The 16,690-nt window shown below is 38.5% G+C and overlaps 1 protein-coding gene across 2 annotated transcripts; it reads left to right on the plus strand.

Annotated features, from left to right (window-relative positions):
* Positions 1-3,442: 3,442 nt before the first annotated feature.
* hnrnpl (heterogeneous nuclear ribonucleoprotein L) lies at positions 3,443-16,118 on the plus strand. 2 transcript variants are annotated; one of them, XM_044140404.1, is made up of 14 exons: positions 3,443-3,676; positions 5,327-5,445; positions 5,836-6,073; positions 6,916-7,001; positions 7,129-7,225; positions 7,719-7,791; positions 12,791-12,826; positions 13,110-13,178; positions 13,277-13,521; positions 14,418-14,539; positions 14,651-14,852; positions 14,945-15,002; positions 15,616-15,711; positions 15,802-16,118. In XM_044140404.1, the coding sequence occupies exons 1-14, from the start codon at positions 3,593-3,595 to the stop codon at positions 15,858-15,860; spliced, it is 1,584 nt and encodes a 527-aa protein (XP_043996339.1). In that variant the 5' UTR covers positions 3,443-3,592; the 3' UTR covers positions 15,861-16,118. The 2 variants fall into 2 exon arrangements, with proteins under 2 accessions (XP_043996339.1, XP_043996340.1); XM_044140405.1 differs by lacking the exon at positions 12,791-12,826.
* Positions 16,119-16,690: the final 572 nt, after the last annotated feature.

Genomic DNA, 16,690 nt, shown 5'->3' on the forward strand with positions numbered 1-16,690 from the left:
AGTGGTGTTTTTAGAGCTTGGAAGAAAAATGTTGAATATTCGCAACAAGAAGGAGAAAAACTGACTTTTGTCACTTTAATTTTTACATGATTAAATAATCATTATTATCTACGCCCTCCGGTGGCCACGACTTATTATAATTAAGTCGTTCCCACAAAATAAGTCGGCGAATATATATTTACTAAAACAAAAAACATCACAAAAACCATTACTATTGACTAAACCTATTGACAAAACCGATACGCAATGTCATATATATATATATATATATATATATATATATATATATATATATATATATATATATATATATATATATATATATATATATATATATATATATATATAAACAGTCCCAAAAGGCTGTTAATAAAAAAACAAACTGAGCTCTTTTTATTGCTAGGAAACAGCCCTCTGAAACACAACTGAATGGGCATCAGGATCGGCAGACCAAGCTATTGAAGAAATCAACAGGTAAGAACAGGAGAGAGTCAGCAATGAAAGCTCCCTCTGAACTGGAGAACCTCAGTAATGAAAAGGTTTCTGTAGCAAACAGTGAGCAACAAGACATTTCAGTACCAGAAGTAATTGGGGATCAGACAGCTACCATCAAAAATGAGAATCACGCTAATGAAATAGTCATCTGTAAACCACAGGAGGAGATCAAAGAAGAAATGGTCTCCACAGCGCAACAAAATGGGGACCATCAAGATGAGAAAAAGCCATCAAAGAAATCTAAACGAAAGTACAAGAGAAAGCAATGAAAGTGGCCTCTGAATTGAAAGCTGTCAGTAATGAAAACATTTCTGGAGAAAACAGTGAAGAAGAAGCTTCAATACCTGAAACAGTTGGGGATCAGACAGCTACCATTATAAATGAGATTCCAACACCGATCGAAGAAGAAATGGTCTCTACAACACAACAAAACGGGGACCAGCAAGATGAGAAAAAGCCATCGAGGAAATCTAAAGGTAAGAACAAGAGAAAGGTACCAATGAGAGCTGCCTGTGAACCAGAGACCCTCAGTAATGAAAACGTTTCTGGGAAAAAAAGTGAACAAGTAGTTTCTAAACCAGAAACACTTGGGGATCAGACAGCTACCATCATAATTGAGATTCTTAAAAATGAAACAGTCATCAGTAAACCACAGCAGGCAATCGAAGAAGAAACAGCCTCTGAAACACCACAAAATGGGGACCAGCAAGACGAAAAAAAGCCATCAAGGAAATCTAAAGATAAGATCAGGAGAAAGGCAGCAATGTGAGCTGCCTCTGAATTGGAAACCCTCATTAATGAAAAACATTTGGTAGAAAACACTGGGCAAGAAGAAGTTTCAATACCGGGAATAGTCTGGGATCAGACAGCCACCATCATAATTGAGATTCATAAAAATGAAACAGTGATTGGTAAACTACAGCAGGCGACTGAAGACGAAATGGCCCCTGAAATACAACAAAATGGGGATCAGCCAGACGAGAAAAGGCCATTGACTAAATCTAAATGTAAGAAAAAGAGAAAGAAGGTAATGAAAGCTGAACTGGAAACCGTTGTAAAGGCAATAGAGACAGACCAAAACTCTAAGACACCAAAAACTGATTTAGAAATGATACCAGAGATTCCCCAGACAGCTTTTGAGAAAAAAGAGAAAAAACCTTGCAAAGTTTCAGAAGATGTAACTGGTAAGGTTCCTGGGGTTTCCACAGAAGGGGAGAGTGGTCTAGTGGAAAAACAGAGAAGATCCTCACCACAGATAAACGTTACATTAAACAAAGATATAATCCAAACAGCACCTCGGGAATCAGAAACTCAAGCAGCTGAAGAGTCAGCTGAGCAGAACGATATCTGAGCAAGAAGAGAGCCCCATGAAAAAGATGTCACTGTGAAAACGTTTCAAAAAAGCTTTATCGCCAACATCTCTGCACAAGTTCAAAAACAGATGTAAAGTCCATCCAGCACAGACATCAATTTATGTCTCCAGTATATTAGATTTAAAAGAGGGTGGGGCCACATGTGGGTTGGGTGATTGGCGGCAATTGGAAAGAGAGCTACTGTTGTTGTTAATTGGACATTTTAATATTAAAAAGCCAGGACTGCACGGTGGGAAACGTCTCCCCGTGTAGGTGTGGGTTCACTCCAGGTGCTCCGGCTTCCTCCACGTTCAACAACATCAGTACTCATGTTCATCCATTGTAAGATTTTTAATTCTAATTCTAAACAGAAAATAAGACAACCACATTTATTAAATTAAAGGGAGATTTAGAAAAAGAAAATGTAAACAAAACTATCTGTCTGTCTGTCTGTCTGTCTGTCTGTCTGTCTTTCTATCTATCTATCTATCTATCTATCTATCTATCTATCTATCTATCTATCTATCTATCTATCTATCTATCTATCTATCTATCCATCCATCCATCCATCCATCCATCCATCCATCCATCCATCCATCCATCCATCCATCCATCCATCCATCCATCCATCCATCCATCCATCCATCCATCCATCCATCTATCTATCTATCTATCTATCTATCTATCTATCTATCTATCTATCTATCTATCTATCTATCTATCTATCTATCTATCTATCTATCTATCTATCTATCTATCTATCTATCTATCAGAATTCTGACTTTAATCTTAGAATTCTGACTTAAAGTCAGAATTCTTTCTTTTTTTCGGTGGCCCCAATCCTCTTCCGTACTTCCGTGTTGACGTCGGAAGAGAGCAGAAAAGAAATTTATCGCTGTACTTTACTTATTTTATGTATGTCTAGCTTGCTGTCACCCTACAGTTATGAAGTCACCAAACCTATGTCTGGGATCACGAGCGCCCCCTGCCATGAGGCAAGAGAACTGCCTGCCTCACCTCGAATCTGTTCTCTGCCTTTTATGATCGCTCCTCAGCACACAAAACACATTACACACATAGTTGGTGACAGTAACACAGTACTTTGTATATATAAGCTAAATTATGGAAAAGCAGTTCATATCTTAAATATTTTTGTTTTTTTCAGACAGGAGGAGCCAGTGCAGACAATAATGAGACAAAAATTGCCAGAAATCACCTGACTCATATCATCTGGAAATTAAGCGGCTTTCTTCACTATTGAATACATATTTGGCACCCAAAATGTATGTTTATGGTAGTGACATGTTAAGAGAACGGGTACGTTACTCCTGTAACGGGTGATAAACCGGGTAAACATCACCCGGATTACGCACCATTTGAAAGCGTCCTGATTGCTTTGCCGGTTGACATATGGTGCACACCCTTCTGGCTTCGCGTCCGCTCATTGACAGAGCAAGGTAGCCAATAGGAATTCAGCACTCAATGTTACACTGTTCTGATGCGTTCACTGATCAGTATGAGCTTTTTGACTTGTAGCTTTTAGAAATGTTAACATAATTTAAAATGCTGCTATGATGAATACAACCATTCTTTGATAAAGGTGGAATTTAAACTCACGAGGACACATTATCTAATTATTCCAGGATCAATTCTGGTTGGAGAATAAAACGAAACCTTTGGTAGAACGTTTATTTTCTTAACACCACTGAAATGCAGCACCAGCCCGGTAAAGTGGACAGGACAACATGGCTGCTGCTGCGTCCCGATACTACGGCGAAGGCGGCAGAGCGACAAAAAGACAGAAAACTGAAGAAGGCGGAATGACAACGGTGAGTTTTCACCGTTACCTTTAAAGCGAATGCATCAGCGAGCTGAACTATTATAGTTTTGCTTTGTCTTAGAAAGTATTTCAGCATTAAAAACGTTATAAATCGGGCGCTAGCTAAAACAAAAATGCTAGCAGGCTTTAGCTTGCTTAGCTACTTCACACTCAGGAATGGAGTTTACGTCGGCGCGTGCCCGAAAAGCTGCTCATCTGTTTCATTTAAACATCATGTTGAAGCAGGACAGCTTAAATATTATATTCCTGGACAAAGAAAGACTCGTCAAAGAAATTACTAAGGTCAGTGTTCATGAAAATAAAAGCTTGTCTGATGTTGACAGATGTTGGCCAAATTAGGACAAGCTTCAGAATCAAATAAGTGGGAAATTTTATCTCTCTGAGATAATAAAAAAACCCATCTTTATATCCAATGCATACATGCAAAAATACAAATACAAAAAAACAGCATTAATAATTTAAAACATCCACTGGATGCATTTTTAACCGTTCTTTACATAGAATCAGTTCTTGGTTGCAAAGGGATTTACGTCCTAAATACAGAATTTTGCATTGAGAACCTACATGTTTTAACATGGATGGATTCTGCGAGTCTGAATCTATAACTTGGTTCAAAATTAGTTTTAAATATAAATTGTTGACTGAAAGTTACTTCGGCTTTGAAAATATAATGCTGATCAAATCTCTGAAATGGTCGAGGGAATGTTTCTTTCTTGTTCTCAGCTGAGTGATTATTCTCCGGTTGGACCATCTTTGGGTCTGTTGGACTGGCTTGTTCCTCTCCTCTTCTAGAGTAAACCATGAGTAATTTGTTTCAAAAGTCAGACTTGATTTTTTTTTTTTTAGACTTGAAAGAGCAATAAAATAACTGCCAAATCATACCAAGTCAATGTGTGTGGGGAAAAACGAAGACTGTCTTGAAAAGTTGCCATTGTAGTGTAGTTTATATACCTTGAATTTATAGTAAAAGGTGCATAATTTCTAAATAAGAATATCTGGTATTGTCTTGAAATGTTTAGTTTAAAAAAACAAACAAAAAAAAACTACCTTTTAAGTAGCAAGAGTAAATGTTGCATATTGACTAGCTTTTATTCAATCTTATGCTTAGTTTTGTAACTTTGTTTTATATTTTCACAAATGGAAATGGCAACAAAGAATGTTCTACTTATAAACAAAGATTTTCTTTTTCCACATAAACATCAGAGTTGAATTCTGAAATTTAACTAAAAGCTATTTCCTAGTTTTGTGTAAAACTCTAACTTCTGGTGGCTAAATAAGCACGTGTTCACACATCAGATAATTTTATTTGAAAACTATTGATGTTGTTGACAAAAAAAAATCTGCTCCTCTTCACTTCAAAGCTTCAGCAGTATGCTAAGGCTTTGCTGCTGACATGAATGTGAGGGGGAGAAAACAGTTGATATTTTGCATCTGTTTACATTATAAAACTACATCATTTTTGTGCCATTTAATTAAATTTTTTAAATAAAATTGTCAAAAAAAAAAACAACAAAAAAACCCCAGCTCTCCACACTGATGGCAACTTTTTGGCTGATTACCAATCTTTAAAAACCCTGACCTGCTGATTCCATATTTTGGCTGCTGGTTGATTTTCATCAGTATTATTTTCCTTTCTTAGGAAAATTATGAAGACCCTCACAAGCCGCTACCGTCTCCTGTGGTGCACATCAGGGGACTAGTGGATGGTGTGATGGAGGCTGACTTGGTGGAGGCGCTACAGGAGTTTGGGACAATTAGGTAACAATAGATGTTCCTACGTGTTAACTGGAGCCACAGATGTTTTGTTACTTCCAAGTTTAAGAAAAAAAAAACTAAACATTGTAACATTTAGAAATTATTCTTAATTATTCCAGCACTGTTTTATGTGATTTCTTGTCCCAGATACGTCTGCTATGTGCTTCATGAAGAGCATAGATGTTGTCTATCAAAGACTTTCAAATTCACAATTTTATTATTGGATAGTTGTGATAGTAAAGTGAAGCTTTTAGATTTGACCCCCAGTTAACAAAGAAAGATCAGAAATGCCTTTATCTGTGCTTATCTTTACGGGCTGTTTGAAGCGTTAACACCTTGATGAAACAAAACTCCCACAGAGATTGTAAGTGCCTTTTTATTTATATTTTTCAGCTATGTTGTGATGATGCCCAAGAAGCGGCAGGCGCTGGTGGAGTATGAGGACATGAACGGCTCCTGTAATGCTGTGACTTACGCAGCTGAAAACCAGGTTTACATCGCGGGCCACCCCGCCTTCATCAACTACTCCACCAGTCAGAAAATTTCTCGGCCGGGAGACTCGGACGACACCCGGAGCGTCAATAACGTGCTTCTGCTCACAATCTTGAATCCCATCTATCCCATCACCACGGTAACTTGCACCCAGATCAGTATCTTTAGTAGGTTTAGTAGTATTTAGCGCTGTATGGCAAGTTAAAATGTTATTTAACTTTATAAATTCAGTCAGTCACAAACTTGCTTTTACTTGTAATCCATAATTAAAGCATGGTTAAAAGAATTATATTCTATTGTTCCTTTGTTGTTTAAAACATTCCTTTGGTTTTCCACAGCAGTTTGTTGTAGTTCTACATTTGAATCCCACATCTCTGTTATAGCTGGAGATATTTGTTTCCTAAAACTTTCTGAACTGGCAGAATGAAAGTGAATATCTGGATTTTTGTTTTTATTTGAAATAGTTCAGTTTGACTTTTTACATTCCTTAATAGAGTTGAACTATAAATCATTTGTATATACATTTTGGTAAACTGTAGAATTGTAATTCATGCGTGAATTTTATGTCCATATATAGAAAATCCCTTTGCATTTAATAAATAAATACATTGCAGCTTTTCCCTTCAACAAAGTGAAAATAGTTCATGTAGTAAATGACTACACACAGTTGGGCTTTGTGATGGATTTCTATAACTTCTTGCTACATGTTATTCTATTTCTACTAAATGTTTGATTTAATATTCAGGGATTGAAAAACACTGTGTGTGTCAGAAAATGGCAAAGAAATCCTACAACTACCCCCTAAAATTATTCACACATCTGGGTTCCAAGTGTTTCAACCAAGAGGTTTGGTTCTGATGGGAAATGAGACGATACTAAAACATGTTTCCATGCCAACAATAATTTCTCACTTAAGGTGATATAACATGTTTTGTTTTATCATGAGAGCCTTACTACCTAAACATGTTTGGTGTCCTACAGGATGTCCTCTACACTATTTGTAACAACTGTGGGCCTGTACAGAGGATCGTGATCTTCAGAAAGAATGGTGTTCAGGCTATGGTTGAATATCCTTTACAAACATCAACTTTTTTTATTTGGCAACATTCTTTTATAAACTTTCCACAGCAGGGTAACATCATGTTGTTACATCATATTTGAAAGTCTCTTTAGGCCTTAACTTGAAGGTTCCACGTTTGATTCGGTCCAGAGTGCCCAGAGGGCCAAAGCCTCTTTGAATGGAGCGGATATCTACTCTGGCTGTTGCACTCTGAAAATCGAATATGCAAAGGTACGTGTGTGTTACGAGCTGCGTTTCCATTGACCATATAACTGTGTTTGACATTTTGCAAATAAATTTGCTGAATGGAAACACAGCAGTTTCGAAAAATGATCTTGTTTGGTAAAAAGTGTTGCTGATAGCATAAGGTGGTATTTTGACTGCACCCTACCCTGAACATGGTATACTGGACAAAACATGAAACACTTTCTTTGCGTCATGCGATTAGCAGCAGCATGTTACTGCTGCCGCAAACCACAAAGAGGAAGACGGGAAGTAGTAAGAGGATCATGTTTTTTAACGTGAAGCAAACTTATTCACGTAAGATTTTAATGGAAGCACCGCAATTGCTACTTGTATTTTTTTGACATTGGCAGCATTTTGCCAAAGTTTTGCGCACATTTGTAATGTAATGTACTGCCTAACTGCCTCTTGCAATAACCAGGCGCTAACCCAAAGTCTGATACTCTAATGTCCATGTTTGTTATTCCTTCCTGCCTGACAGCCCGCACGCCTTAACGTCTTTAAGAACGACCAAGACACATGGGATTACACCAACCCCAATTTAAGTGGCCAAGGTAACGTGTGTTCCCCAAACAATCCCTCTCCATTATTTTCTTCCTCTTCTTCTCTCATGTCATTACATAGGATGGTTGGGGGTTCTTCGCCTCGGGGGGGTATTGCCTTCGTTCACAGAGGATTGTCTCACCATGCAGTTCAGCTTAGTGTTCAAAGGCAGTATTCCCACGATGCCGTCAACCTTATGTATTTTCTCACCACACAGCAGGTGAAAAGTAAGGGCATGAGGAGCTGCCTGGGGGCAGCGTGCATTATAGACTCATGCATGTGAAAAATATGGAGCACCCATTCTAGCAGTAGAAGATGATGCACCACATGTCACACAGGATCACTGTCCCTGTAGAGCATGTCACAGCTGCACTATCTCACGCCCTTGCTTACTTAAATCCAGGTAACACAACTGAAAGCGTTCTTTCAAACATAGTGGAGATTTTGTAAAAAGTGAAAGTAAGACTTATTAATAAAGGCCACATGAAATGATACTGCAGCTCTCAAATTTTAGCAGAATTAGAAGGTTCATCTTGGTTTGATACAATGTTGAAATAAAATAAAATTTTCACTCAAATAACTCTTAGTAATTCTAATTACTAGAATCCAAGGCTAGGTATTTCATGGACCTTTAAAGGAAAATATACAGTTTGTAGAAGACATGAGGAAGGAAAACTTTTGTAGGAGATGGAGATCAGTTTTGTGGACCTATTGGCAGGCCTGTCATGAAAAATTTTATTGGATGATAAATTGTCCCAGAAATTATTGCAACAAATGATAATGTTGTTTTGAGACTATTTTCAAGTAATGTATTCATAATGGCTTAATAATGAAAGTTCTCCCTCTCAAAGACTAACAAAAGTTTAATTTTGTACAGATTACCTCACATTGGAAAGGAAAATATTTTAAATATCCAAAAGAACACAGACTAACCAAAAACAATAAAGAAGCAAATAAAAAACACAAATAAATTAGGTTTAAAATTACCCTTCAAAAAAATTCATAATTAATCAAGTCTTTTTTAATTTTTCATATGATTAATTGCATATCTTGCTTTTTTTGTAATTCTTAGGACAAAAAGATCCAAAAAAGTATCAGTTTTTCATATCAACAGCTTTGACTCAAACAGGAACAAAGCGAGGCTCATCCAGGTGTTTCTTACTGTGTCCTATTTCTGTGCTTCCTAACAACCCAGAGGTACTCCTTGTGTCCTTACTCCATAACCTCATACAGGCTTTCCATGACTTTGCAAGCAGACACAGCGACCTTCACAGCTCCGACATATCAACAACAACAAATAATGCTCTATGGCACACATGGGGCACAGTGGGGCATCAAATACTGGAACACAACCTCAACTCAGTACTCCATCATCATCCACATCTTCCACCAGCCGACCTGGGAGTCATGTCATGGTTGTTTTTTTTTTTTGTTTGTTTTTTTTCTTCGGTGGCAAAAAGTCGCCATGCGTTCAATTTAGAGGGACAGAAATAACTCCCCAGGTCGTCAAACAAAACACCTCGCATATCCACCACAGTCTGATGCTGATAGATTGATAAGCACCTCCGGCAGCTCCGTTACCGGCACAGCACATTTCATCTCCAGAAACCCCCTGAGGAGTCACAACACATTGGTGATGGGGGCAGGAGTCACACTCTTGGATTTTTTTTTTGTTTCTTTTTGGCCAAAAAACCCCCAAAACAAAACACAAGCACAGGGAGCAACAGAGGATTTCAGACACACTCAGTCCGGCCAGGGAACAGACGACTACACATACTGGGGCGGTTTGCTCTCTCAAATGACACTACACCTCATCTCTGCCTCCCTCCGCCGAACACACGACCGCACATCGAGCTGAGTATCCAAGGCAACATGCAGCCGAGCCGCCACGACAGCACATCTTCACGCAGATATTCCAGACGACTCATTATCGAGCAGTAAATGCTTTCACTTTGCAAGAGGTGACAGCTTTCAAAGCAGATAAATAAAGCAAGTACCCATTTTTACATGAGAAGAAATACCCACAGTGGGGCCCTAACGAAGACACAACATCAGACACCTGTCAAGCATACAAGCACTGAGGCAAACAGATTCCAAATCCTTTTCCAAAGCTTTCCACAGTTATGGACTCTGGTGTTCTGTTTTCCCCTGTTCCTTATTCCCCCTTTTCCCCTCCTCTCTGTGCTGTTCTTGTGTTGTTTCTGCGTTTATTTATTTATTTATTTTTGTAGTTTTTTTTTTCCTTTTTTTTTTTTTTGAACTGGCCCATAGTGATGCCTCTAATGCCTCCCGTGTGATGCAGGTTTGGCTCAATGTGTCTGTGGACTGACAGCCTACTCTGAAAATGGTGCATTTGCCCTGCTTTGTGATCAGAGCACGGTAAGATGGAAATGAGCCTCTAATGGTAACTTTGAATACGCAGCGGCACCGATTGTAAAGTCAACACTGGAACCCCGTGGATGCACTTTTTGGTCTGGAGGTGGGATGCAAGGCTGGAAAGAAGCAACTAAAGACTGAGGAGGAGGATTGAGTTGAGGCTGGAGTCAGAGGTTGGAGGGTAGCATCCTTGCTGAAGACTGCCCCCTACCTGCCCACTGTGTCCTATGCTCCCTATGTGGTGCTGTAAGTACTTAATGAATGAATGAATGATCTAATGGTTCAATGTTTATGATCTACTACATGAATTCTGTTTCTGACTAGTTTACATTTGATGATCTCTGGTATTCATGAACCATCTGTTATTTCTCACGATGTTCCTTTGATAAAAGGAAGTGATGCATTTATTTCTGACATCTGAACTGTTTTAGCTTTTCAATCTGTTCAATGGAATCCTGGGACCTAACAATAAGTCATTAGCTGCTGTAGAGTTGAGACGGTTGATATAGATTGAGAAGCATGCTATAACTGATAAAGCAGAACTTTATTTTGTAGTGGGGGAATTTTGAATATGCTATTACACTGCCACTAACATTTTAACCCATATAATGTAATTTGTAAAGTCTTTAATTTCAGTTATTTTCACCTTTATAAATTACAATATTGTTGAAAACCAAATTTCTTTCTTTAACTAAATCAAAAAAATAATTACTCATAAAGTGATATATGTCAAGTGTTTATTTCTGTTTGTGTTGTGATTTCTAGCAAATGAAAACCCATCTCTGAAAAAGCCACAGAAGAAATAGTCTCTTTGGAGAGCTTCATTAAAGCATATTCATAGGGAAAGTGAGGTAGTAAAGGGTGAACATGCAACAGGGATAACCTCAAGTTTGGGAGAATTGTGAAGCAAAGCCCATTGAAGAGGTTTGGGGAAATTCACTGGAGGAATTATTCAACAGCCGCACACAAGTGATAACATCAGAAGAGTTTATCAGGGATAAGGAGGAGAAGAACGGAATCATTGCTCAGTGGTCCAAAGTTCTCTACAGATCAAAATACAATGTTTGGATTTAGTTCAGAAATCATTATCGCAGAGTGAAGAGGCATGGAAGGCAACCTGCTTGAAGTTTCCACAGTCAGAGGTGGTTTGAGGTTCCATATCATCTGTGGTGGTGGTCCACCGGGGTTTATCAAGTCCACGGTCAACACAGTCATCTACCAGGAAATGCTGCAGACCAGCTTTATAGTACAATATCATTTCCCAGCAGAACATGGTACTGGCTCACATATATCTATACCTGCCATAATCACCAAGGTGTCACCTTTGCTGACTAGCCAGAAAACTGTCAGGACCTGAACTCCACAGGGACTCTGTGGAGTATTGACAAGTGGAAGATAAAAGACTAGAACTGAAAATGAAGAAAGCAAACTGGGCTTCCTCATCACAAGAACAGGCCAATCACCTCCACACTTTATTGAGGCAAAACAAGGACTGACCAAGTATAGAGTGCATATACCATGCATGGATATAATTTTCAGTAGGCCCACTTCTTTGTTGGTATCTTGTTATTGCAGAGTCAAACTCACTTTGGTCTTCAGAACTGTCTTTTTTTCTAATTCTCTCTGAGATTGTGGTCCATATTGACTTCATAGTTTTGTGTCAATTTTACTCCAGATTTGTGAACTCTCAGCAGCAATTAGCAAACACCCATTATACAAGCTCTTTCTCGGTGCAGCTCTGGTAAAAGTCTTAAGGAAGGGTTAAAAGGTAAATTCTGGAGGTGGCGTGTTGGAGGAAGCGTTATTAAAGAGGCAGAGGCCCAATTTCAAGTCTAATGTAGTACTGTATGGTTAGCAGAAGGCAACCTGAGCCTTTGATTTAAGCAGCAATCAGTAATGGGTTTTGCAACCAAATCAGAACCTGGCTTTCCAATTCTTTTTGTTTAACCGTCCTGTTGTCCTTGGGTCAAAAATGACCCGCCACTGTGTTAAAACTCCCCAAAGATCCACTAATTGTTAGTGGATCTTTGGGGAGTTTCACTAAAAGATCCACTAAATGTTATTTTAGGACAACAGGGGGGTTAAATCTATTTGTAATGATATATAGATTTTTTTCTGTTAGTTTTTGGGATGAAAAGTTAATCTGTCAAGTGGCTTGAAAATAATACAGCTAAATTTAAATGTATGTCTGATTTTCACACAGATGCTCCTCTTAATACAAATGACTACAAATTTTTGTCATATAAATCTTTATGAACATAACGATAATTAAACTCAGGCATTCCTCCACTGTGCTAAATGTTCAAGTCCAAATGAAGTCACAAGTATTTATAGAGATTTTTTTAATTTATTTTTTTTTAAACCAGATGAAATGTCAGGGATTGAGTTTTGAATGTGATGCTTTTTATTTTCTATTCTCATGTGTTTTACTTCTGTCTCATCCGGGTTGTAAAAGCTGTTTTAGTTTCTAATAAAATGGCAGGAGCCGTTTGTGGCACTGAGCCGTACAATCTCTTTCTGATCTGTTACATTCACCTGTCTGTGCTGCTTTGATATCATTTTCTGGTGTGTTTAGTGTTACCAATTGAGTACGCTGTGTATTTGGATTTGACATGTGTATGTGTACTTGTACAGATGCAGATGGTGAAGGCAATTGGAACATATCACAAGGTGTGTTTGTGTTTATATCGGGATGATTAAGGACTCCATTTAGTGAATGCTTTGAAAGCTATGGCCACTTCTAAATAAAAAAAATCTCCATTATGTTCAGCTTAAATGAACAGACAAAGCCTGCCGAACCTTTTACTATATTTTATTTTATTTTTTTAAGGGGCCAGCTTCCTCTGTTGCATGCACTTCACTCAGTTGTCTCATAGCATGCGATAGGCCAAGTGAAGCATCTGTGCTGCATGCAGCACAAGTTGTTTGATGGGAACATTTTGACCATTTTCAGATCCTAACGCCAACCCCAACAAGCGCCAGAGGCAGCCTGCTCTCCTAGGAGACCACCCACCTGATTATGGTATTTGTCTCTCTGAGAAATTGATGTGAAGTTTAGAACAATAGTTCCCATTGTAAAATCTCACCTTTGGCGGGTTTTTTTCCCCGTCTGTACTACAGGAGGTCCACAAGGAGGATATCATAGCTATAACGACGACACATACGGCCCCCCTCCTCCCCATCGCATGGGGATGGGGGGCCGGGGCCGTGGGAGCCAGCGCTACGGCGCAGGATACGGGCCTCCTCCGCCCGAGTACGGCCCCCATGCCGACTCCCCAGTTCTTATGGTGTACGGCCTGGAGCCATCCAAGATCAATGCTGACAGAGTTTTTAACATCTTTTGTCTCTATGGCAACATCGAGAGGGTGAGTATAATGCTGCTTAGACCCTCCTGGGCTTTTATGGGGTTTTTTAAAATAATTACTTCAAATGGGCGGTATTGTGTAAAATCTACTTTTTTGAGCTTTTCATCATGTTATTCTCTCATCAAAAACGTACCTGGAGTGTTGCCCAGATTCTTTCATGCATATTCGAGAAATTCTTTAATCTCCCGTGGCAACCATTCAGCTGTGCAAAGCGTCTAGGTGGCCTGAGTGCCACCTTTGAGGCACAGCTTCTCCTCGGAGCTGCAGTTTCCAAGCTTCCCTCCCTCTGTGACTTCTCCACTCAGCTCCTTCAGACTAGCCAGCAGCAATTGGCAAACACCTGGTTGGACTGCGCATCTGCTGAGTTTATTATACAAGCTACTTCTCAGTGCATCGTTGGTATAAACATTGATAAAGGGTTAATAGAGGGGCGATGTTGTGATGACATCCTGAAGGTGGAGTGTCAGAAAGAGCAGGAGTATTTAAAGAGACAGATGCTCAATATCAAGGTGTTAAATTACAAAGTCACATTTCTTTTAAGTTATATTTGATGTATAGACATTTTTGTAACAACTGAAGCTAACAGTTACTTGATTTTGTGATAAAATGGCACCATGTTCCTCTAAAACACACAACTCTGCCCCTTAATAAAAATGTAATCTTTACAGCATCACAGAAATTCAAAGTAAATCTTCTGACTTTATTTGAAAGAGAAAGCCAAAAATATTTTTGCTGCAAAATATGTTTAAGTATAAAAGGCAGACTAGGAGATTATTATTTTTTAGTATTACAATGATAGTTACGTTATGACAAAAGTTCACCTTGAACATAGAACCAACTGGTTAGTGTCCTTTTATCTTTGTTACTTTTTTTGATTTTATTCTCCCCATCTTCAGGTGAAGTTCATGAAAAGTAAACCTGGAGCAGCGATGGTAGAGATGGGGGACTGTTACTCTGTGGACCGAGCCATAAGTCACCTCAACAACACCTTCCTGTTTGGACAGAAGCTCAATGTTTGGTAAAAGCTGCTACACTGGAGTGTAGATTAATTAAAAAACTTTGGAAGTTGAGCAAAGAGCTGATGCCTCTCTCTCTTTCTCTCTCTCTCTCTCTCTCTCTTTCTCTGCAGCGTGTCCAAGCAGCAGGCCATCGTACCAGGACAGAGCTACCAGTTAGAGGATAACACCAGCAGCTTTAAAGACTTCCATGGATCTCGGAACAACCGCTTCGCCTCCCCAGAGCAAGCGGCTAAAAACCGAATCCAGCACCCCAGCAACGTGCTGCACTTCTTCAACGCCCAGCCGGAGATCACAGAGGAGACCTTCTTCCAAGTGAGAAAAATCTCAAAACAGGAGTTCTCTCTGCTGAATAAAACGAGGCTAACGCAGGTATCGCACTAACCGAGTCTGCTTTCTCTTCCCAGATATGCGAGGAACTGGGAATTAAAAGTCCTACGAGTATTAAGCTTTTTACTGGAAAGAGTGAGTGTTGTTGTGTTACATTTCAGTATTTAATCTCTTCCAGCTACTGCTGTGTGCTGACAGACCCTGCTGTCTGTGTTCCTTTTATGTTGCTGTATTGATTTTTGTCATGATCCTTGACAAAGGTTTTTTTGTTGTTATGCTTCTAAAACTCAACATTTCTCCCATTTCCTCTTTTGCAAGTTATATTGGTAGACAAGAGACTAATTAGTGGGACATTTTAGAGACATAAGTATCCTTTTAGTAAAAAGTGTTTCCATTGCAGTTTTGTAAAATAAACCAATTTTGATACAACCAAAAAACCCACCTTAACTTAGCGCCAAAACATTTTAGCAAAAATTGGAAATTTTTCCAAAATTACAGTGTTTCAATTTTTATTTATACAAATTTATTTTCAAAATATTAAATTGCGCAATTATATATGGCTAATTGGAAACACAGCTAAAGCCCCTTATTTTAACCTTTAGTTTCTACAGAGACAAAAACAAAACACAGCGAAGTTCAGAGAGTAAAGATTTTTATCTGTAAAATAATTTATTTGTAATGAAATTCAAACCCAGCCTGGCTTTTGAAATTCTTCTCTGATTTCAAACCATCCACATCTCATTTACAGGTGAGCGCAGTTCGTCTGGGCTGCTGGAGTGGGAATCCATCAACGATGCCATGGAAGCACTAGCTATGGTGAACCATTACCAGATGAAAAATCCCAGTAAGTTCTCTTTTCTCTTCATTCACCAAAATGCCCAGTTCAGTTCTGCTCTACAGAGAACTTTAATGTTGTTTTCCTTTTGTCTCCTAGGTGGGCCTTATCCTTACACACTCAAGCTGTGTTTCTCAACCACACATCCTTCCAACTAATCCACTCCTTCATTTCTATTGGTTTTTTGCAATAGATGGCACACTTATTTTGTCATGTTCTGTTGGAGCACTGTTGACTAAAACTAGGATTTATGTGCTTTACAAAATCTATCTTAAATTATACCTTTTCCTGTTTGTATTCATTTTTACTTCAAGTGTTTGTTTTTTCAATGAGTTGTTAATTTTGTATCTTCACAGTACTAAACTCGACCCCCACCTCCATGTATCTGGTTTATAAATAAAGTGATGTTACCATAATGTAATGATTTCTGGTGTGTTCTTTAAATTAAAACTTTCATTTCTTTTGAACAGCCAACAGTAGTTTACTGCAGTGTTGACAGTATAGAATAGGTAACAGTAGGATGCGTTCGCCCTTTATTTATATTTATGTATGTATTTATGTGGGCGTATGTATACACTATATCTCTCTATAGATCGGGCAAGAAAAAATTCCTATTCATGGAAGTTGTAAGTAAATTGTATGTATTTATATTGCAAAGTAATAAACAGTGATCATTTGATCAGTTCGCTGTTAGAATATAATGGTCCTTAAAAAAAGGAATCGCTAACTGTTCATGGGGGAAAAAGAAATTCCCATTGTATCATTGTGCTGCAGTTGCTTGTAATTTACACAAGATGGCGCCAGATACCAGCTCATTTGCTGCTTGGTCAGCTGACATCTGTATTATCTACTGTAGTCATATTTTTGAGATTTCACTGCATCAGTTGCTACCAATAAATGGAGAGTTCAAGGGCAAATAAGTTGCTAAATATAAAACACATCATGGATAAATAACTGGTTTTGAGGGCAATTAAATACATCATTGCTG

This window comes from Gambusia affinis, linkage group LG15 (genome assembly GCF_019740435.1).
Source record: "Gambusia affinis linkage group LG15, SWU_Gaff_1.0, whole genome shotgun sequence".
Lineage (NCBI taxonomy): Eukaryota > Metazoa > Chordata > Actinopteri > Cyprinodontiformes > Poeciliidae > Gambusia > Gambusia affinis.